At 40.9% G+C, this 27,816-nt stretch overlaps 1 protein-coding gene across 1 annotated transcript in view; it reads right to left on the bottom strand.

The window, feature by feature from the left end:
* Window positions 1-7,979: 7,979 nt before the first annotated feature.
* The window catches only part of LOC121558461 (myosin heavy chain, fast skeletal muscle-like), a 28,504-nt gene continuing 8,667 nt past the window's right edge, over window positions 7,980-27,816 (bottom strand). Inside the window, exons 20-41 of the mRNA XM_045218118.1 lie at window positions 27,482-27,605; window positions 26,965-27,101; window positions 21,247-21,502; window positions 19,337-19,579; window positions 18,696-18,872; window positions 18,452-18,597; window positions 18,200-18,290; window positions 17,543-17,932; window positions 17,295-17,421; window positions 16,526-16,644; window positions 16,212-16,408; window positions 15,904-16,087; window positions 15,615-15,780; window positions 14,708-14,832; window positions 14,083-14,391; window positions 13,472-13,675; window positions 13,191-13,316; window positions 12,886-13,056; window positions 12,546-12,650; window positions 12,355-12,450; window positions 10,154-10,285; window positions 7,980-8,097 (exon numbers count right to left, since the gene is read on the bottom strand). Coding sequence (XP_045074053.1) covers window positions 8,077-8,097; window positions 10,154-10,285; window positions 12,355-12,450; window positions 12,546-12,650; window positions 12,886-13,056; window positions 13,191-13,316; window positions 13,472-13,675; window positions 14,083-14,391; window positions 14,708-14,832; window positions 15,615-15,780; window positions 15,904-16,087; window positions 16,212-16,408; window positions 16,526-16,644; window positions 17,295-17,421; window positions 17,543-17,932; window positions 18,200-18,290; window positions 18,452-18,597; window positions 18,696-18,872; window positions 19,337-19,579; window positions 21,247-21,502; window positions 26,965-27,101; window positions 27,482-27,605 — 3,646 coding nt within the window. The 3' untranslated portion in view covers window positions 7,980-8,076. The remainder of the gene's footprint in view (window positions 8,098-10,153; window positions 10,286-12,354; window positions 12,451-12,545; window positions 12,651-12,885; window positions 13,057-13,190; window positions 13,317-13,471; window positions 13,676-14,082; window positions 14,392-14,707; window positions 14,833-15,614; window positions 15,781-15,903; window positions 16,088-16,211; window positions 16,409-16,525; window positions 16,645-17,294; window positions 17,422-17,542; window positions 17,933-18,199; window positions 18,291-18,451; window positions 18,598-18,695; window positions 18,873-19,336; window positions 19,580-21,246; window positions 21,503-26,964; window positions 27,102-27,481; window positions 27,606-27,816) is intronic.

The following is a 27,816-nucleotide window of genomic DNA, read 5'->3' as shown; positions in this document are numbered from 1 at the left end:
TACGAAACGCTTCAGTCTGGTTTTAGACCCCATCACAGAACTGAGACTGCACTCATGAAGGTGGTAAATTACATTTTAATGGCGTCAGACCATGGCTCTGCATCTGTCCTTCTGGGGGCGTCCTCCGAGTGGCGCAGTGGTCTAAGGCACTGCATCGCAGTGCTAGCTGTGCCACTAGAGATCCTGGTTCAAATCCAGGCTCTGTCGTAGTCGGCCGCGACCGGGAGACCCATGGGGCGGCGCACAATTGGCCCAGCGTCGTCCAGGGTAGGGGAGGGAATGGCCGGCAGGGATGTAGCTCAGTTGGTAGAACATTTGCAACGCCAGGGTTGTGGGTTCAATTCCCATGGGGGCCAGTATGAAAAAAAATAAAAAAGAATGTATGCCCTCACTAACTGTAAGTCGCTCTGGATAAGAGCGTCTGCTAAATGACTAAAATGTAAAATGTAGACCTTAGTGCTGCTTTTGACACCATCGATCACCACATTCCTTTGGAGGGATTGGAAACCCTAATTGGTCTACACGGACAAGTGCCTGGTTTAGATATTATCTGTCGGAAAGATATCAGTTTGTCTCTGTGGATGGTTTGTCCTCTGAGAAATCAATTGTATATTGTATGTTTCGGTGTTCCTCAAGGTTTCGTTTCCGGACCACTATTGTTTTCACTATATATTCTACCTCTTGGTGATGTCATTCGGAAACACAATGTCAACTTTCACTGCTATGCGGATGACACACAGCTCTACATTTCGATGAAATATGGTGAAGCCCCAAAATTGCCTACCCTGGAAGCCTGTGTTTCAGACATAAGGAAGTGGATGGCAGCAAATTGTTTACTTTTAAACTCGGACAAAACAGAGATGCTAGTTCTAGGTCCCAAGAAACACAGAGATCTGCTGTTGGATTTGACAATTAATCTTGATGGTTGTACAGTCGTCTCAAATAAAACTGCGAAGGACCTCGACGTTACTCTGGAACCTGATCTCTCTTTTGACGAACTTATCAAGATTATGTATCTTCGTAACATTGCAAAAATCTGAAATGTTTGTCCAAAAATAATGCAGAAAAGCTAATCCATGCTTTTGTCACTTCTAGATTAGACTACTGCAATGCTCTACTCTCCGGCTACATGGATAAAGCTCTAAATAAACTTAAGTTAGTGCTAAACACGGCTGCTAGAATCTTGACTAGAACCAAAAAAAATTATCATATCATTCCCGTGCTAGCCTCTCTACACTGGCTTCCTGTTAAGGCTAGGGCTGATTTCAAGGTTTTACTGCTAACCTGCAAATAATTACATAGGCTTGCTCCTATACCTACTGTATCTCTCCGATTTGGTCCTGCCGTACGTACCTACACGTACGCTACAGTCACAAGACGCATGGCCTCCTTATTGTCCCTAGATATTTCTAAGCGAACAGCCGGAGAAAGGGCTTTCTCCCATAGATCTCCATTTTTATGGAATGGTCTGCCTATCCATGTGAGAGAAGCAGACTCGGTCTCAACCTTTAAGTCTTTACTGAAGACTCTACAAGGGCATCTCTTCAGTAGGTCTTATGATTGAATGTAGTCTGGCCCAGGGGTGCGAAGGTGAACGGCAAGGCACTGGAGCGACGAACCACCCTTGCTGTCTCTGCCTGGCCGGCTCCCCTCTCACCCTATTACTGGGTTACTAGTGCTCTTGCATGCCGTCCCTAGGAGGGGTGCGTCACTTGAGTGGGTTGAGCCACTGACGTGATCTTCCTGTCTGCTTTCGCACCCCCCTCGGGCTCGTGCGGTGGAGGAGATCTTCGTGGGCTATACTCAGTCTTGTCTCAGGGTAGTAAGTTGGTGGGGTCATAGTGGTGGGGTCATAGTGGTTGGCCCTGTCCAGGGGTATCGTTGGATGGGGCCATAGTGTCCCCCCGTCTCAGCCTCCAGTATCTACTGTATGCTGCAATAGTCTATGTGCCGGGGGGCTAGGGTCAGTCTGTTATATCTGGTGTAATTATCCTGTCTTATATGGTGTCCTGTGTAAATTTAAGTATGCTCCCTCTAATTCTCGCTCTCTCCCTCTCTCCATCCCCTCCTGGAGGACCTGAGCCCTAGGTCCATGCCTCAGGACTACCTGGCCTGATGACTCCTGGCTGTCCCCAGTCCACCTGGTCGTGCTGCTGCTCCAGTTTCAACTGTTCTGCCTGCGGCTATGGAACCCTGACCTGTTCACCGAACGTGCTACCTTGTCCCGGACCTGCTGTTTCTGACTCTCTCTCTCTACCACACCTGCTGTCTCGACCTCTGAATGCTCGGCTATGAAAAGCCAACTGACATTTACTCCTGAGGTACTGACCTGTTACACCCTCTACAACCACTGTGATTATTTGACCCTGCTGGTCATCTATGAATGTTTGAACATCTTGAAGAACAATCTGGCCTTAATGGCCATGTACTCTTATAATCTCCACCTGGCACAGCCAGAAGAGGATGCGCCACCCCTCAGAGCCTGGTTCCTCTCTACGTTTCTGCCTTTTTAGGGAATTTTTCCTAGCCACCGTGTTTCTACATCTGCATTGCTTGCTGTTTGGGGTTTTAGGCTGGGTTTCTGTATAAGCACTTTGTGACACCTGCTGGTGTAAAAAGGGCTTTATAAATACATTTGATTGAATTTGATTGTTAATATTCACACACAGGCCTAGTACTCAGTCATGTAGAATGACCTTTCGCTGGTCTATTGAGAGCTCATAAACGGCAATGAGTTTACCTGCCAGTACCATGCCTCATTAAGTTTGCTATGATGGCGTCAGCAATGGTCAACAGCCTACATGTTGCCATCTTCGCTGGCTACCTGATATAAGTACATTGCCTATATCTACAAGTGGTTGCCTGGGTCATATTGCTTAAGGTTTGCATGTACATGAGTAGATATTTTAATGTTGATGATTACCAGATGATTACTCATTTAGTTTCAGCGAGGGCACCCGGCAGTGCGTCTCCAGGGCGGCTGGGTTCATGCTGCTTACGGTTGCTAGGGAGAATATTCCCATATACCAAGATGACAGCTCATCTTGCCTCAAGCGAGGGTACCCAGACGTGCGTCATATGAGACATACGTTGCACAGCTCATCCGAGACGTGGGTAATATTCACACAAGGTATACACAGTCTTGTAATGGTAGGATGACTTTAGCTGGTCTATTTGATAATATCTAAACAGCGCTTTCTGCCTTAGTTACACATAGTCATGCTGTTTTAGCCAGTTTTTTGCCTGTAGGCTATTTTATATTGACGCTTTGCTTGGGCAGTGAGCTACCCTGAAGGAGCAGAGCCTATATCGTCAAGAGTTGCATTATTAATTCTTTAATATTTATTTTTATTTTTATTTATTTTATTTAACCTTTATTTAACCAGGTACGCCAGTTGAGAACAAGTTCTCATTTGCAACTGCAGTCTGGCCAAGATAAAGCAAAGCAGTGCGATAAAAACAACAAACAGAGTTACATATGGGGTAAACAAAATGTTCAGTCAATAACACAATAGAAAATATATATACAGTGTGTGCAAAATGTAGTAAGTTATGGAGGTAAGGCAATAAATAGGCCATAGTGTAAATCAATTACAATTTAGTATTAACACTGGAGTTATAGATGTGCAGAAGATGATGTGCAAATAGAGATACTGGGGTGCAAATTAGCAAAATAAATAACAATGTAAAAAACAATATGGGGATGTGGTAGTTTGGTGGGCTAATTACAGATGGGCTGTGTACAGGTGCAGTGATTGGTAAGCTGCTCTGACAACTGATGCTTAAAGTTAGTGAAGGAGATAAGAGTCTCCAGCTTCAGAGATTTTTGCAGTTTGTTCCAGTGATTTGCAGCAGAGAACTGGAAGGAATGGCGGCCAAAGGAGGTGTTGGATTTGGGATGACCAGTGAGATATACCTGCTGGAGCGCATACTACGGGTGGGTGTTGCTATGGTGACCAATGAGCTAAGATAAGGCGGGGATTTGCCTAGAAGTGATTTATAGATGACCTGGAGCCAGTGGGTTTGGTGACGAATATGTAGTGAGGGCCAGCCAACGAGAGCATACAGGTCACAATGTTGGGTAGTATATTGGGCTTTGGTGACAAAACGGATGGCACTGTGATAGACTACATCCAATTTGCTGAGTAGAGTGTTGGAAGCTATTTTGTAAATGACATCGCCGAAGTCAAGGATTGGTAGGATAGTCAGTTTTACGAGGGCATGTTTAGTAGCATGAGTGAAGGAGGCTTTGTTGTGAAATAGGAAGCCGATTCTAGATTTCACTTTGGATTGGAGATGCTTAATGTGAGTCTGGAAGGAGAGTTTACGGTCTAACCAGACACCTAGGTATTTGTAGTTGTCCACATATTCTAAGTCAGACCCGCCAAGAGTAGTGATTCTAGTCAGGCGGGCGGGTGCAAGCAGCGTTCGATTGAAGAGCATGCATTTAGTTTTACTAGCATTTAAGAGCAGTTGGAGGCCATGGAAGGAGTGTTGTATGGCATTGAAGCTCGTTTGGAGGTTTGTTAAGACAGTGTCCAATGAAGGGCCAGATGTATACAAAATGGTGTCGCCTGCGTAGAGGTGGATCTGAGAGTCACCAGCAGCAAGAGCGACATCATTGATATACACAGAGAATAGAGTCGGCCCGAGAATTGAACCCTGTGGCACCCCCATAGAGACTACCAGAGGTCCAGAAAACAGCCCCTCCGATTTGACACATTGAACTCTATCTGAGAAGTAGTTCGTGAACCAGGCGAGGCAGTCATTTGAGAAACCAAGGCTATTTAGTCTGCCAATACGAATGCGGTGGTTGACAGAGTCGAAAGCCTTGGCCAGGTCAATGAAGACGGCTGCACAGTACTGTCTTTTATCGATCGCGGATATTATATCGTTTAGGACCTTGAGCGTGGCTGAGGTGCACCCATGACCAGCTCGGAAACCAGATTGCATAGCAGAGAAGGTACGGTGGGATTCGAAATGGTTGGTGATTTGTTTGGTAACTTGGCTTTCAAATACTTTCGAAAGGCAGGGCAGGATGGATATAGGTCTGTAACAGTTTGGATCTAGAGTGTCACCCCCTTTGAAGAGGGGGATGACCGCGGCAGCTTTCCAATCTCTGGTGATCTCAGACGATACGAAAGGTAAGGTTGAACGGGCTAGTAATAGGGGTTGCGACAATTTCGGCGGCTAATTTTAGAAAGAAAGGGTCCAGATTCAGATTTAGATTCAGATCCAGATTAAACATATTTCTACTTGGTGTTTTCCTTTCTGAACTATTGAAAGGTAGCTGATATGCATTTTTCTACATTGTAATGGACACAGTGCAACCTTTGTTAGCTTGGCTGCTGGCAGGCTTCGGTGCAGTATAGCAAAGCCAAGTCAACCCATGCTCATGGTTCTCACAGGGGAAGTGAAATGATAGGCTACAATGACTTTGCTCATGATCATGTACGCCGCAAATTAAATGTAACTATAAGTTCCTTGAATTGTCTTTATTGGGTGCCTTTTCATTATCTGGATAGACACTTGTGGTTTCTAGCTAACGTTACACCAATCAACTACATTGAAATATTTTTCATTCTGTTTCCTTCTACACACACGTAGCTATGCGGTGATCCCTTGCCTGTTTCCTGAAGCGCGAGCTCACACACACCACAGTAACCACCGACCAGCCCAGCGGAAGCCCTTGATGAGTACCGCAGCGATTCCCCATTTTCCTAAAACACGTTGGCTATAAATAGGCTAGTTAACAAACTGTCAGTGGAAGCCCTCACTGCATGCTGACTCAGACGGTCAGGGTTGAAGTGATGTAGGCCAGTGGATAATATCGTAGTCTCATTCCCATGTTCTACTCCTTGATTGGTGGAGAGGTTAACTGTTTGTTTAGGCAATTTTTTTAGGCTTCTCCTAACCTGTGCAGTGGCAGGCAAGAAAAGACCCTTAGCGTAGCCTCTTCTAGCCTGGGCATTTAGTGCCCTCTGTTGGAGAATAGTTATACTACTTGTTTGGAGATACTGCTTGTTTGGCCCATGATATTCGGAGATTTGCTATAAAAAGCAAGGCCCATGGTCATTAGGACATACAAAGAAAAACATCTTCAAACATTTTGCAATTTGAAAACAAAAATGTGTATTTCTTATCGGTCGAAGTATACCCTCCGTGTTTCAGTCTGTTTTCGTCTGTTTGGTGCCTACTAAACACTACTCGGGACAATACCCTGTGAGTGTATAGGAGTAATGGTGCCAGATCTCAACATGGCTGTTGTCCAAAGAATTCGAGCGGATGAGAAAAAAAATGGTGTCTGCCTTCTCTCCCTCTCCAATTTCATTCTGGTACTGCTCAGCCACAAGCTCTTGGTCTGCTCTGCCTAGCATTTTTTTTTTCCTTCATCACTATTCGGTTGTAATTGTTTTTTTTTGTCATTTAGCAGACGCTCTTATCCAGAGCGACTTACATGAGTCATTTAGCAGACGCTCTTATCCAGAGCGACTTACATGAGCAATTAGGGTTAAGTGCCTTGCTCAAGGGCACATCGACAGATTTTTCACCTAGTCGGCTCGGGGATTAGAACCAGCGACCTTTCGGTTACTGGCACAACGCTCTTAACCACTAAGCTACCTTTAGCCTACACCACCCACAGTTGTAGGTAGGCAATACATAGGCTACTGTGAAATTAATTTAATTTTTTCTTGGAATAGAAACACCATAATATAAATCAATTTAATTAAGCTAAAATATCAGAAAGAAATCATAAAAAGTAAAGGCCAGTATCAGCTTTTTTTCATAAATAAAATAAAATAAATAATTTCAAACTGCAGCGGTCAAATTATTTGCTCACAGAAGCAAGAACCAACAAGCTTGACATATGCATTGAGCATGGGAATTATTATTTATGATTTCTTTCTGATATTTTAGCTTAATTAAATTGATTTATATGATGTTTTTTCTATTCCGAGAAAAACAAAAATACATTTTACAGTAGCCTATATATTGCCTACCTAAAACATATTTTAATACATTTGAAGTCCTTCACAATAGAAACTACATATCCTAATGTTAGAAAGTAGAATATAAACTATATATAGGCTACTGTGGGTGGGGTAGGATAAATAATTACAACCGAATAGCCCCAATTAAAAGAATAGTGATAAAGGAAATGAAAAATGCTAGGCAGAGCATGCCCAGAGCTTGTGGCTGAGAAGAACCAGAGCGAAATTGGAGCACAGAGAGAAGGCAGACACCATTTTCTAAGTCTGCTCGAATTACACTCTACTCCTCACTCTACACTTACATGCTCTGGCATTCTCATGCTCATTTGAATGACTTTGTATCTCATTCGAACGACTTAGTATCTTGTTTGAACGACTTAGTAACTGGCATTCAAAAGCAGCCCTGCCTTAGGCTATCGAAGAACTGTCAATGAACAATCATATCAATGGATGGAATCAGGGAATGAATGGCTGCAGCAACCGTCACATGGTCTGCAAGCTGCTTAACATATGAGGCATAATTAGACAAAATAACAAAATAGCTTGTTCAAACGACTTTGTATCTCATTCGAACGACTTAGTATCTTGTTTGAACGACTTAGGAAAAGAAACAACTTAGTATCTCGTTTGAACTTTTTAAACAATAAATTTTTTTACTAAGTCATTCAAATTAGATACTAAGTCGTTTGAACAAGATACTAAGTCGTTCGAATGAGATACAAAGTCGTTTGAACAAGCTATTTTGTTATTTTGTCTAATTATGCCTCATATGTTAAGCAGCTTGCAGACCATGTGACGGTTGCTGCAGCCATTCATTCACTGATTCCATCCATTGATATGATTGTTCATTGACAGTTCTTCGATGTTCAAACAAGCATTCCAAGTCTTCGTTTTTTGTTATTGTTGTCCACAATCACAAAATAAGTGTATGCAGGCCTACATGTTTTAGCTGTTTGCTGAGTAATAAATCCACAGTCACAAAGGAAGTGTATGTAGGTCTACATGTTTTTAATCAATGCTCATTTTCACCATGAAAATCATATTTTATGCAACACAGGAAAACGATATAAGACTTTGGTCTTGTTTATTCAGCAACTTCTTTGCCCTGTAAGAAGAAAGACAGAATATAATGGATGAGTATTAATAATGAACATGCTAAATATATTAATATATGTACATTTGGAAATCATGTAATGGATCAAACATTTAAGGCTCAGTGCTAAGCTTTGATTTTCAATTTTGACGTACCAACTTAGTTTTAATTAATCCATTTATGTTTTGACCCGAAATGTTATTCTTAGAGATCTTAAATACATTTTAGTATTTTATTTAATTAATTAATTAAATATTAATTTTTTTATTTATTTTTTATTTTTTGTGTAAAAGTTCTGTATTGACCTCTGTGAAGACTGCATCATAGGTGGTGTTGATGTGGCCATATGTGACTTGTTTCAGGAAACTAGGTGTATGTCGCGTGTCACTACTTCACAGGAGCGCCATTTGAACATAAACTTTATTTATTTATCAAAATGCGTTTTTTTGGCAGATTGCCTTCTGAAACATGTGAACTTTCATGTGCCTTAATAACAAACGTGTATGCCATCTGTAAATACGAATACAATTGTTAAATTACGAGACTAGTTGGTTAAGCCATGGAAAAAGACAGCAACCTTCCCGCTAGATTGGCTGAGATACTGAGTGGGCTGGACATGCCGAGAGATGAGTTCAGATTGGTCTGCCATGTAGCACGCTACTGTCTATAATATGAGCTGGTCGGTATGTGTAGGTAATCCTTTCTAACGCGTTGTTTTTGAAAGATATCACGTCTTACAATTGCATAAGTGTTGCTCTCCACTTTCTGGAGGACCAAGTTTTGAAATTAGGAGAATTAGAGTATGATAGCTAAGGAGATGGAGACAATTCTGGTGTTTCATTGCAAATATGCAGACAGAGTCGAAAAGAGAACACACAGAAGGCTGTTGTATAAAACACCTGTCTCCGGATTACATCTTCAAACTAAAGGCAACCATGGCATCCATGACAGAGAGGGAGAAGTGTCCATCCATGTATATGGGCAAGATAGTCTAGCTAGCTACATTTTCAGACATTACACGTTTCTAATTTTGTCAGAATGTCGTTTTCATTTCAAGTTAAAGTGTACTGTTAGCTAGCTAGCTAACGTTAGCTGGCTGGCTTGCTAGCTAACATTACGTGTATGATCTGTGTAGTAATATTATTAGTATCTCAGAGCCATTTTCATTGCTAGTTATAGCCTAATGTTAGCTAGCTAACATTGAACCTGGTTGGTTAGCTACCTGCAGATTCAGTCAGGGTAGTAACATTAGAGTTGGGATTATGGCTAATTGTTTAGCTAGCTAGCTACATGTCTAAACAAAAGACTCCACTATGCAAGTAACTATTTCAATAGAATTTTTATGATGTCACTGCGACAACTGTCGATAGACGTAGCTGATAAATTCGCTCTGGCTATCTACTCCGACTTCAGAGCACTCTCGTATGACTGTGCCAGAGTGCAGAATAACAAATGTACGAAAGCTCAACACCCATTGAATATGGGCAGTGTCAGTAAACGTTGGCAAAAAAGCATAATTCAATTGTTGCCAGCAGCACAGTTATGGTCACCAACGCTCTGGTAACATAAAAACAGCCTCTGGATAACATAAAAATTGACAATCTGACAACGCTCTGAGTTTACAAATGTCCAGAGCACACTCTGGCACTCCAGAATAAATTTACGAACACACCCGTAGTATAAACCAGCCTTTAGTCTTGAAATCTTTGGTTGTTTAATACATAGCCTCACATGTGAATCCTTAAAGAAATGGGTGGGGCTAGGGCTTAAGTGGGTGTGAACGATGCTGAATGGGTGTAGACAAAGAAGAGCTCTCCAGTAGGTGTACCAAAACATTCAAGGGCCCTTTTCTCAAAAGTGAGGTTACAAGTTTATCAACTTTAAAAGCAGAATTACTTTTCCATTGTTCCTCAACCGTAGTGCATGATATATATTTTTTTATACAAGTCTCTACTTTTATCCAATGTAAAAAACACCATTTCAAATTTTGCTACATAAGACTAAATCGAGCCAGTCGGTCACATATTTGATCATTTAGTCAGATACAGGTTTAGCAGCAGCTCTGTACCTTTCCAGTGTCGCGGGTCTTGGCTCTGAGCTTGTTGACTTGAGTCTCAGCGATGTCAGCACGCTCCTCAGCCTCCTCCAGCTCATGCTGAACCTTCCTGAACTTAGACATGTGGCTGTTGGCTTGTTCCTCCTGGGTGAGGAAAAGAGAGGAGTAAACATCAGTATTCAAAATTTGAAGCTTCAGGTAGCATATTAATATTCTTTTTTTCTTAAGGTATTTCAACGTTTTATTTTATTTTATTGACTGATTTAGGAATAGCAATGTTCATAGGGAGATAGATGATACAGCAGAGAACGTGAGTGGTGGAACGGGGGAACAAACCAATGCCTCCAGGGGCCTCCAGGGGCCTCCAGGGGCCTCCAGGGGCCTCCAGGGGCCAATCAGAAGTATTAACTCCCCTTGGATATCTTCACATTTAATTGTGTTACAAATTTGGATTAAAATGGATTTAAATTAAAAATTTTGTCAACGATCTACAAAAAAAATACTCTAATGTCAAAGTGGAAGAATGATTCGTTTTTTTTTTTAATTGATGAAAAATAAAACCCTAATATATCTGGACTAGATAAGTATTCTCACCCCTGAGTCAATACATGATGTAAACACCTTTTGGGAGCAACTACAGCGATGGGCAAGTCTCTAAGACCTTTGCACACCGGGATTGTGCAATATTTGCCCATTTACTAATTTCAAAATTCTTCTAGCTTTGTCAATTTGGATGTTGATCATTGCTAGACAGCCATGTTTATGTCTTGCCATAGTTTTTCAAGTCAAAATCCCTCTCATTAGCTACCCACAGTTAATACTGAGCGAGTAGGTGTTTGGTGTGAGTAGTTGAATTCGTCTGTGAGCTTCATTTATAGGCTGTTTTACATTTTATTTAGTTGAGTGTATCGACTGACAGCCTGTACAGGTCTGGACCGATTTTTGAATATTTTTTTGGTGCCTATTTTTACTCACGTATGTGTGATCAATATGGCTGTAGGCAGAAGCCTTGCTTTGGCGTTTCTAATTTATTATTCAATTCAAACGTGGAGATGATCCCCCACTCCCATTCCAGCTACACCGAAAGAAGTTGATGACGCATGGGAGGAAGTGTGAACTTTGGCCATGAACAACTTTAGCGGCACCTGATATCACCGTTCCTCCTTCCCTTTAGTTTCTTTACTTTACTTTAGTCAAAACTGTAACTAGGCCACTCCGGAACATTCATTTACTTCTAGGTAAGAAAGCCCCAGTGTAGATTTGGCCTTGTGTTTAGGTTATTGTCTTGCTGAAAGGTTAATTCGTCCCCCAGAACCAGACAGAACCAGGTTTTTCATCTTACAGGGATTTTGCCTGTTCTTATCTCCATTCTGTGTTTTGTTTTTTTAATCCTGAAACAATCCCCAGTCCTTGCCGATGACAAGCATACCGATAACATGATGCAGCCATCACCATGCTTGAAAATATGGACAGTGATACTCAGTGATGTGTTGTTTTAGATTTGCCCCAAACATGACGCTTTGTATTCAGGACAAAATGTTTTCCTTTGCCAGTATTACTTTAGTGCCTTGTTGCAAACAGGATGCATGTTTTTATACTGTACAGGCTTCCTTCTTTTCACTCTGTAATTTAGATTAATATTGTGGAGTAACTACAATGTTGTTGATCCCATCCTCAGTTTTCTCCCATCACAGCCATTAAACACTGTACTGTTTATAAAATCACCATTGGCCTCATGGTGAAATCTCTGAGCGGTTTCATTCCTCTCCGGCAACTCAGTTAGGAAGGACACCTGTATCTTTGTAGTGACTGGGTGTATTGATACACCATCCAAAGCCTAATTAATAACTTCACCACCCTCAAAGGGTTATTCAGTGTCTGCTTTTTTTTACAGCCATCTACCACTAGGAATTGAAAGAGCCTAAACTATGGACATTAAACTGTATGGACATAGGGCGGCAGGTAGCTTAGTGGTTAAGAGTGTTGTGCCAGTAACCGAAAGGTTGCTGGTTCTAATCCCCGAGCCGACTAGGTGAAAAATCTGTCGATGTGCCCTTGAGCAGAGCACTTAACCCTAATTGCTCCTGTGAGTCGCTCTGGATAAGAGTGTCTGCTAAAATGTAAATGCATTTAAGTTTTGTAATGTCTACAAGGGAAAAAAATATGTTTTTGAATGTATGCTTTCAGGGTATTTGACTAAGTATGTGACTCACCGCTTCCTCAGCCTGCCTCTTGTAGGCCTTGACTTTCATCTGCAGCTTATCTACCAGGTCCTGAAGTCTGTTAACGTTCTTCTTATCCTCCTCAGTCTGTGGGAGAAGATCAAAGAATCAATGCCCCATAGTTTTATACACAAACCTGTCTGTGTTAGTGTCAAGTTTGTGAAGAAGGTACTTTCTCTTACCTGGTAGGTGAGCTCCTTGACTCTGCGCTCATACTTGCGGACTCCCTTGACCGCGTCTACACCTCTTCTCTGCTCAGCCTCCACCTCAGTCTCCAGCTCACGCACCTTTGTGGAAAAAATGGATGTAGGCATTTATTTGAGGTGGTGAAATCAGATTGTCTGTTCCTATGTACTTTTACAATTTTAATTGAAGGGTGTCTGTAATGATAACAACATCTTTTCATTCTCTAGGTGAGAGAAAAAGTCATTACTCAATGCTCCTGTGTATTTGTATATGATCAAATACATTTCCAGCAATCAGTCTTTCAATCAACTCTAATCCACCCTGCTATTAACTCACCCTGGACTCCAGTTTCTGGAGCTGCTTCTTGCCTCCCTTCATGGCCAGATTCTCAGCCTCATCCAGGCGGTGCTGCAGGTCCTTGACTGTGACCTCCAGGTTCTTCTTCATCCTCTCCAGGTGAGAGCTAGTGTCCTGCTCCTTCTTCAGCTCCTCAGCCATCATGGCCGCCTGGAATGGTAGTTTGTTTAATTTATGCACCAATTGGCAATAATCATAACGTCCCTATGAGATCTTTGTTGTGGTAAACCAGCCCGGCTACCATTGGCCCTTGGATACAAATCAAGTGGATGTAATTGACTCACGTCAGTGATGGCCTTCTTGGCCTTCTCCTCTGCATTCCTGGCCTCCTGGACGATGTCCTCCACCTCTCCCTGCACCTGCACCAGGTCAGACTCCAGCTTCTTCTTGGAGTTCAGAAGGCTGGTGTTCTGGAGGAGGTAAAACGATTTGTTTGACTCTCAAGAGAACTTACAAGTCACAAAGCTGAAATTATTAAAATCTGAACGCAAGCAATGTCAAATTCCAGGTGTGTGTAAACGGTATGTTAGGTAGAGTTTAATTTGAAGGGGCTTTTGACCGGTACCTGGGAGTGCAGCAGTCCAACGCGCTCGCTGGCGTCTACCAGCTCAGTCTCAGCCACTTTGCGGCCTCTCTCTGTCTGCTCCAGAGCAACTCTCAGCTCCTCGATTTCAGCCACCATCAGACCGTTTCTGCGCTCCACCATGGCTGCCTGCTCCTTCATATCATCTGAGGCGCGGACGGCGTCATCAAGGTGCAATTGGGCATCCTGGGGTTCACAATGACATAGGTTCATTAGGAGTCACTGACCACCTTCCAGAGACACTTGAAACCCCACCTCTTTAAGGAATATCTGGGATAGGATAAAGTAATCCTTCTACTAATTTTTTTTTTTTTAGAATAATAATCATATTATAAAGTGGTTGTCCCACTGGCTATAAGGTGAATGCACCAATTTGTAAGTCGCTCTGGATAAGAGTGTCTGCTAAATGACGTAAATGTAAATATAAATTACTTGTGGAAGTAGAGGTGATAGGATGGGTGATAGAAATGCTCATTGGTAAGAATTTCCCCAATATCACTACCGTTCAACAGCATATTAGTTAACTCTATTAAATTCCTCTGTGCTATAATTTTCTACAGATTCACAAGCAAATCCCTCCCCAGTCCCTTTACCTTGAGCTGTCCCTGGACATTCCTCAGCTGTTTCTGGGCCTCAGCGGCCTGCCTGTTGGAGTGGCTCAGCTGGACCTCCATCTCGTTCAGGTCTCCCTCCATCTTCTTCTTCACCCTCAGGGCGTCATTCCTGCTCCGGACCTCAGAGTCCAGGTTGCTCTGCATGGAGTCAACCATCCTCTGGCTGTTCCTCTTGATCTGCTCCATCTCCTCGTCCTTCTCAGCCAGCTTCCTGTCCACCTCACCCTTGATCTGGTTCAGCTCCAGCTGCACACGCAGAATCTTGGATTCCTCATGTTCCAGTGTTCCCTGAACAAAGAGAAGCAGTCAGGCAAATTGTGTTCAATACATTTGGATGTGTATAACACAAGGAATTAAATATATATGACTACAATAAACATCAATACAGGGAGTGTTGGACTGTAGCTGGCATTGGCTAGTGTACCACTTTAGTCGTATTGTTTGTATATCGTATTTTAAATTTGTGTGACTGTCCTTGTCTATCAGGGTTTTGTTATTTGTCATCTTTTGTGTTTTTAGTGGACCCCAGGAAGAGTAGCTGATGCTTCTGCAATAGCTCATGGGGATAACACTATTTTTCCAATCAAACAGCTGTAGTTTGTACCTCAGCCTCCTCCAGAGCGGTCTGGATCTCAGACTTCTCTGTCTCCACGGTCTTCTTGGCCTTCTCCAGCTCATGGATGCTCTTGCCAGTCTCTCCGATCTGCTCAGTCAGGTCAGAGATCTCCTCTGCACACACAAACACAGGAGCAGTTTAGACTTGGGAGATTTTGGGGGATATTGCCAATGCAATGAAGTTGACGTTGAATCATAATAATTACTGGGGCCGAGCTCCCCGCAATCCACTGTAATAGCTACTGTAAATTGGACATTGCAGTTAGATTAACAAGATGTTAAGCTTTCTGCCCATATAAGACATGTCTATGTCCTGGAAAATTTGCTGTTACTTACAACAGTCATGCTAATCACATTAGCGCAGGTTAGCTCAACTGTCCTGTATATGGGACACCGATCCCGTAGAGGTTAACCAATAGCTACCCGGACTATCTGCATTGTCTCTTTTTGCACTAAATCATCACATGTGCTGCTGTTACTGTTTATTATCTATACCTATATGCAAAAATCTACCTCAATTATCTCGTACCCCTGCACATGGACTCTGTACTTTTACCCCGTGTATAGAGCCTAGTTATCATTACTCATTGTGTATTTTTTTCCTTGGGTTATAATTTTTCTATAATTTCTCTTTTCTTTCTCTTTGCATTGTTGGGAAGGGCCCGTAAGTAAGCATTTCACTGTTAGCCTACACCTGTTGTTTACGAAGCCTGTGACAAATACATTTTCATTCATGAAATTAATCAGCACTTCATAGGGTCTTGCAAATCTAATTGCCCCCACTTCCTTGGGTCGTTCAAAGGAATACCGATTACAAGTTTTTTTTTAAATGGTATAATAGAAAATGTTGAAGATTACAGATTACAGATTACAGATTACTGCTGTCAAATGCTCACGTTGCAGGTTCTTGTTCTCTCTCTTCAGAGTCTCCAGATGATCCAAAGCCTCCTCGTAGGAGTTCTTCATCTTGAAGAGTTCAGTGCTCATAGAGCGAACCTCCTTCTGAGCTCCTTCCAGCTCAGCCTGACCCTCCTCATACTTCTGCTTCCACTCTGCCAGAACCTAGGGAAATCCATTAGAAGTCATTGATGAAGTTTGGAATCAGAAATATGCTACAATTATATTACAATTGATCATATAGCAGACAGAAAATATCACCCTAGCATGAGGTTTATTCATTTTAACCTTGTCAAAGTTTCTCTGCTTCTTGTCGAGGTTGGCAGCCATTGCGTTGGCTCTCTCAACATCAATCATGAGGTCCTCCACCTCTCCCTGCAGCCTCTGCTTGGTCTTCTCCAGGGAGGCGCACTTGGAGTTTGTTGCCTCAATGGTCTCCTCAGCCTCCTGCAGACGCTGGGCCAGCTTCTTCCTTATGGACGACAGACGGTGTACAAATGTTAAAATACATATCAACGTAATATTTTCTTAGAGCCCCCTACCACCCTCACCATCCACACCGTATATTTGAGTTTTTGCTGTTGAGTGTGACTCACTTGGCCTCCTCCAGCTCCTCTGTGCGCTGGATGGCATCAGTTTCATACTTAGTCCTCCACTGAGCCACCTCACTGTTGGCCTTAGACATGCCGCGTTGCAGCTCTGCCTTGGCCTCCTGCTCCTCCTCAAACTGCTCCCTCAGGAGGTCACAGTCATGGCGGGCAGACTGAACACCGTGGGCCAGTGCGTTTTTAGCCTGTAAGAGAGAAAAGGAGATAAATTACAAATGACAAAGTCTCTGAGGGTGGCGTAGTCACCGTCTATATGAAGCTCTAAACTCTGTAGTCGGTGATGTCCGTTTTGAGTCCCTTACCTTGACCTCCTCCTCAATCTGCCTCTTCAGCTCCTCCACCTGCTGAGTGAAGGCCTGTTTTCCTCTGGTCAGCTGAGACACCAGGGATTCCTTCTCCTCCAGCTGGCGGCCAAACTCACCTGCAGGGATAGAGGGACCTCTTGTTAATGGGGTCTCTGTTCACTAAGTTTGAAAAATGTGTTTTTTAAGGTAACATAGGGCAGTGTTAGGTCTTGAATAGTCGGGGTTGGGTGGATAACTTTCTAAATGTAATCCGTTAGTTACTAGTTACCTGTCAAATTGTAATCAGTAACGTAATTTTTGGATTACCCAAACTCAGTAACGTAATCTGATTACTTTCCGTTACTTTTGGATTACTTTCCCCTTATGTGGCATTAGAAGCAGACAAAAAGGATCCATCAAATGCATTTGGTGATCATCATAGTGGTCTCTGAATTGTGGTCAGACTCGCTTTTGGAACAAACAAACAAACTTGCGAGAAAACATCATTTCTGAATTTAAAAGTAATCAAATAAGTAATCGTCTAGTTTTTCAAAAGTATTAGTAATTTGATTACAATATTTTTTCTGATAATGTAACCATGGCTTTAAAGTGCGACCATTACAGTTTGCGTTTTTTTGTAATCAGATTACATGTAATCAGTTACTCCCTGTGAACAGTACAGTATAAACTATGTGGACTGGACTATGTGGGTACAGCCCCCAACCCATGTTATTGTGTTTTACAGAAGGAAAGCATTGGTTTGTTGTTCATTGGTGATGATGGGTACCATTTTCTGTCAGGAGTCTGGCCCTCTGTCCACTGATGTCGTTGATCTGGCGAACATTCTCATCATTCTTAGTCTTGATCTCGCTCAACTGGTCCTCAAGAGTACGGCACATCTTCTCCAGATTGCCCTGTTAGTGAAACATGTTCCATCATAACTTTATATATGGGACTCCTGTCAACTTCAGTTCACTTGAATGGTAATGTAGTTGACCCTCCTCAACACTGCTTGATCAAAGCATCACTACTCACCTTAGCCTTGGCGACAGCCTCCATGTTGCTGGAGAGGTCATCAATCTCCATCTTGTACTCACTCTTCTCCTTCTCCAGCTTCTGCTTGACGCGCTGCAGGTTGTCGATCTGCTCCCCGAGCTCAGCCACACTGTCGGCCTGCTTCTTGCGCAGAGCGGCAGCTGTGGCCTCGTGCTGCAGGGTGGACTCTTCAAGATCACGACGCAGCTTCTGGAACTCAGCCTCACGCTTCTTGTTCATCTCAATCTGAGCAGCAGTGGCGCCTCCGGCCTCCTCCAGCCTCTCGCTGATCTCCTCAAGTTCCCTGGAGAGATCGGCCCTCTGTTTCTCAACCTTAGCCCTGGCAGCACGCTCAGCCTCAATTTCCTCCTCCAGCTCCTCAATCCGGGCCTAGAACAGGGGGCAGGAGCAGGGAGGGATGAACACTACAATACATAAAATAATAATAGTGTGTATATTTTTCATAAATGTGTTCATACAAAGCCAGTTACACTAATATAATAAGTAAATAGTGTCCCATGCGGGAACCAAAACCATAACAGTAAGAAGCACCAGCAAGAAGCACCATGTTTCAACCTACAAGCCACCAGGAAAAATGTGTGCTACCAGAATATTTTTTTATGAAATGTTTCAGGTGTGTGCTTTCCTGTACTGTACCTGGAGTTCCTTGATCTTCTTCTGCAGCTGAGATCCCAGAGACTGCTCATCCTCAATCTTGCTGAGGAGCTGGGAGGTCTCAAACTCCTTCCTAAGAAACACAAACACGTCGATTGCAAAGATGGTTTTGGTCCGATAGGGTAAAGAGAGAGTATCATATGTAAATGCTATTTCATAATTTCAAGAATTAGTCAAGAACAACCATTATGATCAAGATGGCAGGTAATACTGTGTTAATTTATTTGTGTTTACTTCTTGATTTTCTCATCAGACTGCTGCTTGTCATTCTCCAGGTCCATTATGGACTCCTGGGCCAGTTTCAGATCTCCCTCCAGCTTTCTCTTGGCTCTCTCTAGGTCCATACGGAGCTTCTTCTCTTGCTCCAGAGAACCCTCAAGCTACAAGATAAAAACACACATGTATTTTTCTTATGTAAACAACTGAAGATAATATCATCTTACATACTATCATGGCCAAAATGTCAAACTCCACTCACGTCGTCCACTTGCTGTTCCAGCTTGGTCTTGGACTTGGTCAGAGTGTTGACTTTGTCCTCCTCTGCCTGCAGGTCGTCCAGTGTCTGCTGGTGGGCCTCTTGGAGGGCTTTCTTCTCCTTGGTCAGCTTGGCAACACTCTCATCCAAAGACGCCATCTCCTCTGTCAAGTTTTTAACCTGAAAACGGCCACACCAAAATTAGCCTTTGGTCACTTCACCATGAAGGGGAGAATTGGTTTGATATGTATTTCATTCAGATTAGAAATGTCAACAAGTACTGTTCTATAGAGTCAACACTAGATGGCAGTGAACTCAATGCCAGTGTACTGAATGGAAGTCATAAACGAGGGGGATCTGAACATACAATTACTGTAGGGAGAGAGGGGTGGTGAGAGAGAGAGAGGAGAGAGGGGAGGAGAGGAGAGAGGAGAGAGGAGAGGAGAGAGGAGAGAGGAGAGAGGGGAGGAGAGGAGAGAGGAGAGAGGGGAGGAGAGGAGAGAGGAGAGAGTACCACTATTCTACTATTTTGTGTCTTCATTTTTCCTGCACACATAATATAACTGTAATTCCATTTCTGTTGAGCTATTTTATGTTTTGAGTTGATTATTGTTTGGTTAGACTGTCTATGGATGACACAAGACCTTGTTTTCAGTTGCGTGCTTCTCCTTCTCCACTTTGGCCAGGGTGAGCTCCATGTCATCAATGTCCTTCTTCAGCTCAGAGCATTCATCCTCCAGCTTCCTCTTCTTGGCAGTCAACTCAGCATTCATCTCCTCCTCATCCTCCAGCCTCTCGGTCGTCTCTTTGAGTTTGGCCTCCAGCTGGATCTTGCTCTTGATGAGCCCCTCGCACCTTTCCTCAGCATCGTTCAGATTCTCTGATTCCTGGTTTCAGAACAGGAGAAAAATCAGCAGCCTCACTTTGTGTATCAACATATAGATTTGATTTAGTCAGAGGTCAGAGCAAATCTATATAAATTCATGAAATATATATATATATAGTACCAGTCAAAAGTTTGGACACACCTACTCATTCCAGGGTTTTTCTTTATTTTTACTATTTTCTACATTGTAGAATAATAGTGAAGACAACAAAACCATGAAATAAAACATATGGAATCATGTAGTAACCAAAAAAAGTGTTAAGCAAATCAAAATATATTTTATATTTGAGTTTCTTCAAAGAAGCCACCTTTGCCTTGATGACAGCTTTGCACACTCTTGACATTCTCTCAACCAGTTTCATGAGGTAGTCACCTGGAATGCATTTCAATTAATAGGTGTGCCTTCTTAAAAGTTAATTTGTGGAATTTCATTCTTTTTTAATGCATTTGATCCAATCAGTTGTGTTGTGACAAGGTAGGGGTGGTATACAGAAGATATCCCTATTTGGTAAAAGTCCAAGTCCATATTATGACAAGAACAGCACAAAGAAGCAAAGAGAAATGACAGTCCATCATTACTTTAAGACATGAAGGTTAGTCAATAGGGAACATTTCAAGAACTTTGAAAGCTTCTTCAAGTGCAGTTGCAAAAACCATCAAGCGCTATGATGAAACTGGCTCTCATGAGGACCGCCACAGGAATGGAAGACCCAGAGTTACATCTGCTGCAGAGGATAAATTCTTTAGAGTTACCAGCCTCAGAAACTGCAGCCCAAATAAATGCTTCACAGAGTTGAAGTAACAGACACATCTCAACATCAACTGTTCAGAGGAGACTGCGTGAATCAGGCCTTCATGGTAGAATTGCTGCAAAGGACACCAATAAGAAGAAGAGACTTACTTGAGCCAAAAAACACAAGCCATGGACATTAGACCGGTGGAAATGTGTCCTTTTGGTCTGGTGTCCAAATTGGTGATTTTTGGTTCCAACCGAAGTGTCTTTGTGAGAATCTCAAATATTAAATATATTTTTGATTTGTTTAACACTTTTCTGGTTACTACATGATTCCATATGTGTTATTTCATAGTTTTGATGTCTTCACTATTATTCTACAATTTTAAAAAATAGTAAAAATAAAGAAAAACCCTTGAATGAGTAGGTGTGTCCAAACTTTTGATTGGTGCTATATATATATATATATATATATATATATATATATATATATATATATATATATATATATATATATATATATATATGTATATGTGTGTATATATATGTATATGTGTGTATATATATATGTATATGTGTGTATGTATATATATGTATATGTGTGTATGTATATATATGTATTCATATATGTATATGTGTGTATAAATGTAAATATGTATATGTTTGTATAAATGTATATATGTGTGTGTGTATAAATGTATATATGTATATGTGTGTATATATGTATATGTATGTATATGTGTGTATAAATGTAAATATGTATAAGTGTGTATAAATGTATATATGTATATGTGTGTATATATGTGTATATATATGTAAATATGTGTGTGTGTGTGTGTGTGTGTATATGTATAACATGGAGAATAAAAATGTGTGCTCATCTGTGTATTCTTGTGTATGTAAATGTGACCTTATGAGGATCATTTCTCACTCACCGATGCAACTTGGAGTGCCAGGTCATTCTTCTCTTGCGTAATAGACACCATCTTCTCCTCCAACTCCTTCTTGCGGGCCAGAGCCTTGGCCAGGTCTGTCTTCATCTTGTCGAAGTTCTCCTTCATGTTGGCCAGCTCCTTCTCAGTCTCGGCACTCTTCAGCAGGGGCTTGATCTTGAAGTACACCTTCATCCATGGCCAGGTTTTCACATTCATGAATGAGCGGATGTTGTACTGGATGGTGAAGATGGCATCTCTGGTCAACAGAAAGGATAGAGTGGCATGGTGAGTGACATGCTTAAAGGCCCAGTGCAGTCAAAATCATGATTGTCCTGTGTTTTATATACATTTCCACACTATGAGGTTGGAATAATCCTGTGAAATTGTGAAAATAATGAGAATGCCCTTTTAGCGTAAGAGCTGTTTGAGAAGTTCGCCTGAAATTGGTGGGATGGCGTTTTGACCTGCCTGGTGACATCACCAGGCAGTAAGTTAGTTAATAGACCAATAAGAAAGATTTCCAAACCTCTCTGCCAATAAGAGCTAGTTCTCAATTTTCACCTCCCCACTAAGACCACTCCCAGACAGTCATAGCTAAATTCTTGCTTGAGAAATTGCTCTTTGCTAAGAAGCTATTTTTGTTTCTTTTTCACTATTTTAATTTTGAAACAATCTTCGTAAGGTACTTAATTGTTACCCATAAATTATTTGATATTGAGATAAAAACAGCTGCATTGGACCTTTTTTAAAGCTACATTCAGGAATGCAAGGACTTACAGGTCATGCTTAGCTCATGAGGCATTTTATATTCTTTAAGAATTAATGGGTAAATAGTTTATTTATTTATTGTCCTATCATGATTGAATGGTCCCCAACCCTATATCCTAGACACCCACCTGAGCGACCCACACACTAAGGAGAAGTCCTTATCTGTTTTATAGGCCTACTGCAAGTAGCCTATACACAGCCGAGACTGAAAGAAAGATCACCGCGGTCAGAGACCCACTAAAGCAGCACTGCCCCCTCAAGTTTCTGAGCCTGCCTGGCAGGGTTGGTCCACCAAAGCCAAAGCCTCCGAATGGGTGAGCATAATATACAAGGAAATTCTCAAAGCTTGCTAATGAGAACCTTGACGACCTCGTACCTAGCCGGTGGGGAATCCGGTGGAGTACCCCCACCCAGGTAGTGGCAGTGCTGGCAACACTGGCTGCAGTAACCCATGGGGAGGGGGTCAAACTCGGACAATCAAAGAGGGGGCAAATTATTGTGGCCCTGGCGGCACAAAATAATCAAATGGTCTGACTGCTCGGAGATGCTTGGGAAAATGCTCACAACGGGGGACCAGTGTCTGTGTGTGTGTGTGTGTGTGTGTTTCAGGGTAGGGGGGTGTATCTAAGCTCCATCAGCTAGGACTTGACATTGGTTTATCAGATCTCCCCATTCTTGCTCAATTTTTGCAGGCCTTCTCAAACAGCTACAACTGTAAATGCATTCACACGTCAAGCCTTCTCTTGAGTTGGGCTCCGGGATGGAACAACTGTTGAACATCTGAGCTTGTGGTTGTTTGTGGGGGGAAGGGTGGGGAGAGTGTGTGTGTGTGTATGTATCCCACATCTGTTGCTATGGGGTAATGATGTTAGTGGCAGTATAGGTTGAATCACAATTATTGCTTGCCAAAAATGTGATTTTTGTAATGCCAGTCCTGGTTATAGGTAACAATCCTTCATAGGAAGTGCCTACATCATTACGTGTATTATTCATTAATTGTGGAATAAATAAAGATATTCAATAATTTTTTATATATATATAAAATAACTATTCAATATAATGGAGGTGAGTGCGTTGGAAATGCCTTTGGCTGTTAATCTGCTGCTGTTCTGTGGGTGCCACTGTGTGCTCTTTCTAAAGGATGGGTCCCGATCTCTCAAAGGCCCTAGGATCCAGGGGGACAGGGGTGGTCTGCCAGTCACCGGGACGACAACCCAACTTGGGATGGGGGGAGGGTTTTAGCGGATGGAATAGTGGATATTGGAGAACAATTGGAGATTTACTCAGTAGCAGTTCAAATATCATGGTACAGCAATATGGATACACAACCATCATGGTACTTTTTAATGGTAAGTTTACAAACATATATTAGCATAAATATAATTAAAACTTGTATCTCGTTATGGTAAATGGTGAAATAAGTATAGCCAGTTATAATTGTAATGGCTTAGCAGATAATATGAAAAGACATTCAGTATTTACCTGCTAAAAGAGAAGGAATATAATATATATTGTTTACAGGAAACTGATTCAACAATTTTTGATGAAGTTGTATGGAAAAAGGACTGGGGGGGGGGGGGATATACTTCTCCCATGGGCAAAGAAAATCAAAAGGGGTGATGACATTAATTAATAATAATTTTGATCCGAATGTGTAAACTGTCCAAACAGATCAGCAAGGTAGACAGATTTTTTAAAATATGTTATTGGACCATAAACAGATTTGGCTCATTAATCTATACGGTCCAAATAATGATGATCCACGCTTCTTTGAAAATAATTTTCTTTCAAGCCTACAAGCAATACAATACTTTATTATTATGGTGTGAGATTATAATACGGTTTTAAATACCTCAATGGACCCTCATGCACTTAAGGAAATTACAAATATCATGGATATATTGGAACTAGTGGATATATGGAGGCTTAAATATCCTGACCTAGTGAGATATACATTGCAGAGGCTAAATCAAGCTAGTCGTCTTGACTACTTTCTTATGTCATTCTCGCTGGCACCAAAAGTTGAATCAAAAAATTGGCATGTACATTACTCTTGCTGAATTTCCAAGTGGGCGAGGATATTGGAAATGTAATCAAAGCCTATTGGATGACAACTAGTTTTTAACCAAGACAGAAGAATTCATAACATACTTTTTCCAACATAACATAGGTACAGCAGATCCCCTTGTTGTATGGGATCCTTTTAAATGTGCCTTTAGAGGCCATGCAATTCAATACTCATATTTAAAACAAAAGAAACGTAGGTGAAAAGTGTTCATATTAACAAAGGAAATAGAGGGACTAACAGTACAGATAGATAGCAATAATAACTGTACTAGAGAGGCACAGAATAAGTTAGAGGAAAAACAAAAGAAATGGATGAACTTATTCAAGAAAGATCAAGTCTAATATATTATAAAAAAATAAAGCGAACTGGATGGAATATGCGGATCTTCAAAATAGAAATGCTACCAAAAATAATTTACTGAAGTTTGTTACAAATTACGTCACCCATGATCCACCAAACAATATTTTGAAAGAGGAAGCAAATTACTTTAAGCATATGTTTTCGTTTCAATCTCCTCCATCTCCACTAAACTAAGTTAATTGCAAGGATTATTGTTCAATTAATAATGTCAAATGAACAGCTGTACAGAAAGAGTAATGTGAAGGCCAAATTACAGAGGAGGAAATTCTCGATGCAATTAAAGCCTCCAAGTCCGGGAAAACTCCAGGGCTAGATGACATACCAGTTGAGGTATATCAAATATTTTTCAATGTACCAAAGGTCCGTTATTAACATGTTTTAACCACTCCGATAAAAATGGTAGACTATCAGATACTCAACAAGAAGGTCTGATTTCACTATTACTGAAACAGGACCCAGGTGGTAAATGTGAAGATCCAGTATAAAGATGCAAAAATTCTAGCAAAATGCATAGCGCATAGAATTAAAAAGGTGTTAGATTTTATTCATGGACGATACATTGGAGATAATATAAGACAAGTACAAATCTGAGAAACCAGGCCTACTATTCATAGCAGACTTTGAAAAGGCTTTTGATAAAGTATGACTGGAATTGATATATAAATGCCTGGACTATTTTAATTTTGGAGAATCTCTTATACAATGGGTTAAAGTTATGTATAGTAACCCTAGGTGTAAAATAGTAAATAATGGCTACTTCTCAGAAAGTATTAAATTGTCAATAGGAGTAAAACAATGTTGTCCATAATCGGCATATCTATTTATTATGGCCATCGAGATGTTAGATATTAAAATCAGATCCAACAATAATATCAAAGGGGCTAGAAATCCAGGGCTTAAAAACAAAGGTGTCATTGTACGCTGATGATTCATGTTTTATTTTAATACCACAAGTTGGATCCCTCCACAGCCTCAGAGGATCTAGATAATTTTTCTAAACTCTCTGGATTACAATCGAATTATGATAAGTGTACCATATTACGTATTGGATCTCAAAAAATGTTAACGTTTACATTAACGTGTAGTTTACCAATACAATGGTCAGACGGTGAAGTGGACATACTAGGTATTTATACCCTGAACAAAAAATAAACGATCTCACTACAATACATTTGAATAGAAATTAGACAAGATTTTGCTACCATGGAAAGGACAACAGCTGTCTATTTGTGGGAAAATCACCCTGATTAACTCTTTAGTCATATGCCAGTTTACCTATTTACTTATGGCCTACACCCAACGACTTGTTTTTAAAAATGATATGAGTCAAAAATATTCAATTTTATTTGGAATGGGGAAGCGAGACTAAATTAAACGGGCCTATTTATATAATGAATATGAATTCGGAGGGCAGAAACAATTAAATATTAAAGCGTTAGACGTCTCACTCACTAAAGGCTTCAGTCATACAAAAGCTACACTTAAATCCGAACTGGTTTTCTTGTAGATTAGTAAGAATGGCTCACCCCGTGTTCAAGAATGGCCTGTTTCCCTTTATTCAGATTACAACCTCTCACTTTCGGTTAATTGAAAATGAAATCATTTCCAAACTATCGCTATTTTTAAAACAAGCAATAGAAAGTTGGCTGCTATTTCAGTTTAATCCACCAGAAAAGACCAAACAAATATTACAAGAAATATTATGGTTAAACTCAAAAATACTAATTGATTATTTATTTATTTTTTAAATCAGAAAAAAAAGTATAATCTTTGTAAATGATATCACAAATAGGACTGGTGACATGCTGTTAACAAAAATATATGGAAATGTCTTCTCTATCCAAAATTACAACCAACTGATTGCAGCATTACCGCAGTGTAAAGGGGAAAAGGTAAGGAACTTGTCTGTCGGCATTAAAGACCAAAATTGCCTAAAGCAAATCGTGATGAATAAAAAAGTTTAATCTAAGAACCAAAAAATGGACAGCTGCGCCATACATGTTGCAACATAGTTGGGAGGAGATTTTCGATTTTCAATTCAATTCAAAAGTTTGTGAAAGACGCCAGATTCAAAACTAAAATTATTACACATTATTCTTGCAACCAACAGAATGTTATATGTATGGGAGATACAACCATCTAAGCTCTGCAGATTTTTCTGCGAAGAGACAGAATCATTAGATCACTTGTTTTGGTACTGCCCATATGTAGCTTGTTTTTGGTCGCAGGTTCAGGAATGGCTGAAAAATTGCCACATTTACTTGGAGCTAACTCTGCAAAGTCATAGTCAATCGATCAATAAAATAATAATACTCTTAGCAAAACATTATATCTTTAATTGACAATCTGTAGAAACTATGAGACTAGAAAGGTTCAGGACTTTTGTGAAACCGCATAGTTAAAAAATATATGGCTAATAGAAATCAAAACTGGATGGCGTTCAGAAATAGATGGTATGGGTTGAGGGGAGCTGAATGGTGAAAAAACAATGAAAAAAAAATAATAAGTCTACTATTCCTCACCTCCTCTCCATCATCTTGGTGAACTCTTTCCTCATGAGGAATCCACGGCTGAGAGCCTGGACCATGCCGATCAAAACGGCCAGCTTCTCATCTCTCATCTCCTCCAGGACACCCAGCAGACCGGCTTTGAAGAACACCTGAGGCACAGGTAAAAATGGAACATTGGAACCACAGTCAGATGGTTACAGATAGAAAGGGTTGGATCAAAACAGGGCAACAACACCACTGGATTGATTTGAACAACATAAACATTGCATAGGCTGTTTCTAAGTTGTAAGTTATTGTACAGTTGCAGATGAATAATGAACACAGATACAGATAACTGCAACCAAATCACTCTAAACCAATGCAACATGATAATGAGTTGAGTTTCTATACTTAGATGTGAGTAAAAATAGTTTTCCAACCTTTTTCATTAGTTAAATGAAGATACTGGTGAGATGTTGAACAGTTAGTGTTGGAATTATCATTGAAGTTGTGTTTTGTTGTCAGCTTTTGCTGGGGGTATTTGACTGACCTTGGTGTGTCCAAACTTGTAATCGTCGTGATTTATGTCAATGGACCCAAGCAGCTTCTCAGAAGCCTTCTTGTTGTCCATGAACTGGCCCTCGGGGATGACACTGGCATTCAGTACTTTGTACCTGAATGAGGAGACATTTTTAACTTATGTGAAGTTGTAATAGGTTGGTTATACAGTGCATTCGGAAAGTATTCAGACCCCTTGACTTTTTCCATATTTTGTTACGTTACAGCCTTATTCTAAAATGTATTCCAAAAAATATTGTTCTCATCAATCTACACAGAATATTCGATAATGACAAAGCAAAAATTGTTTTCAGAAATGTATGCAAA

Source organism: Coregonus clupeaformis, unplaced genomic scaffold, assembly GCF_020615455.1.
Source record: "Coregonus clupeaformis isolate EN_2021a unplaced genomic scaffold, ASM2061545v1 scaf1381, whole genome shotgun sequence".
Taxonomy (NCBI): domain Eukaryota; kingdom Metazoa; phylum Chordata; class Actinopteri; order Salmoniformes; family Salmonidae; genus Coregonus; species Coregonus clupeaformis.
Note: the sequence above shows the minus strand (reverse complement) of the source record. Positions and strands in the feature narration are given on the sequence as shown.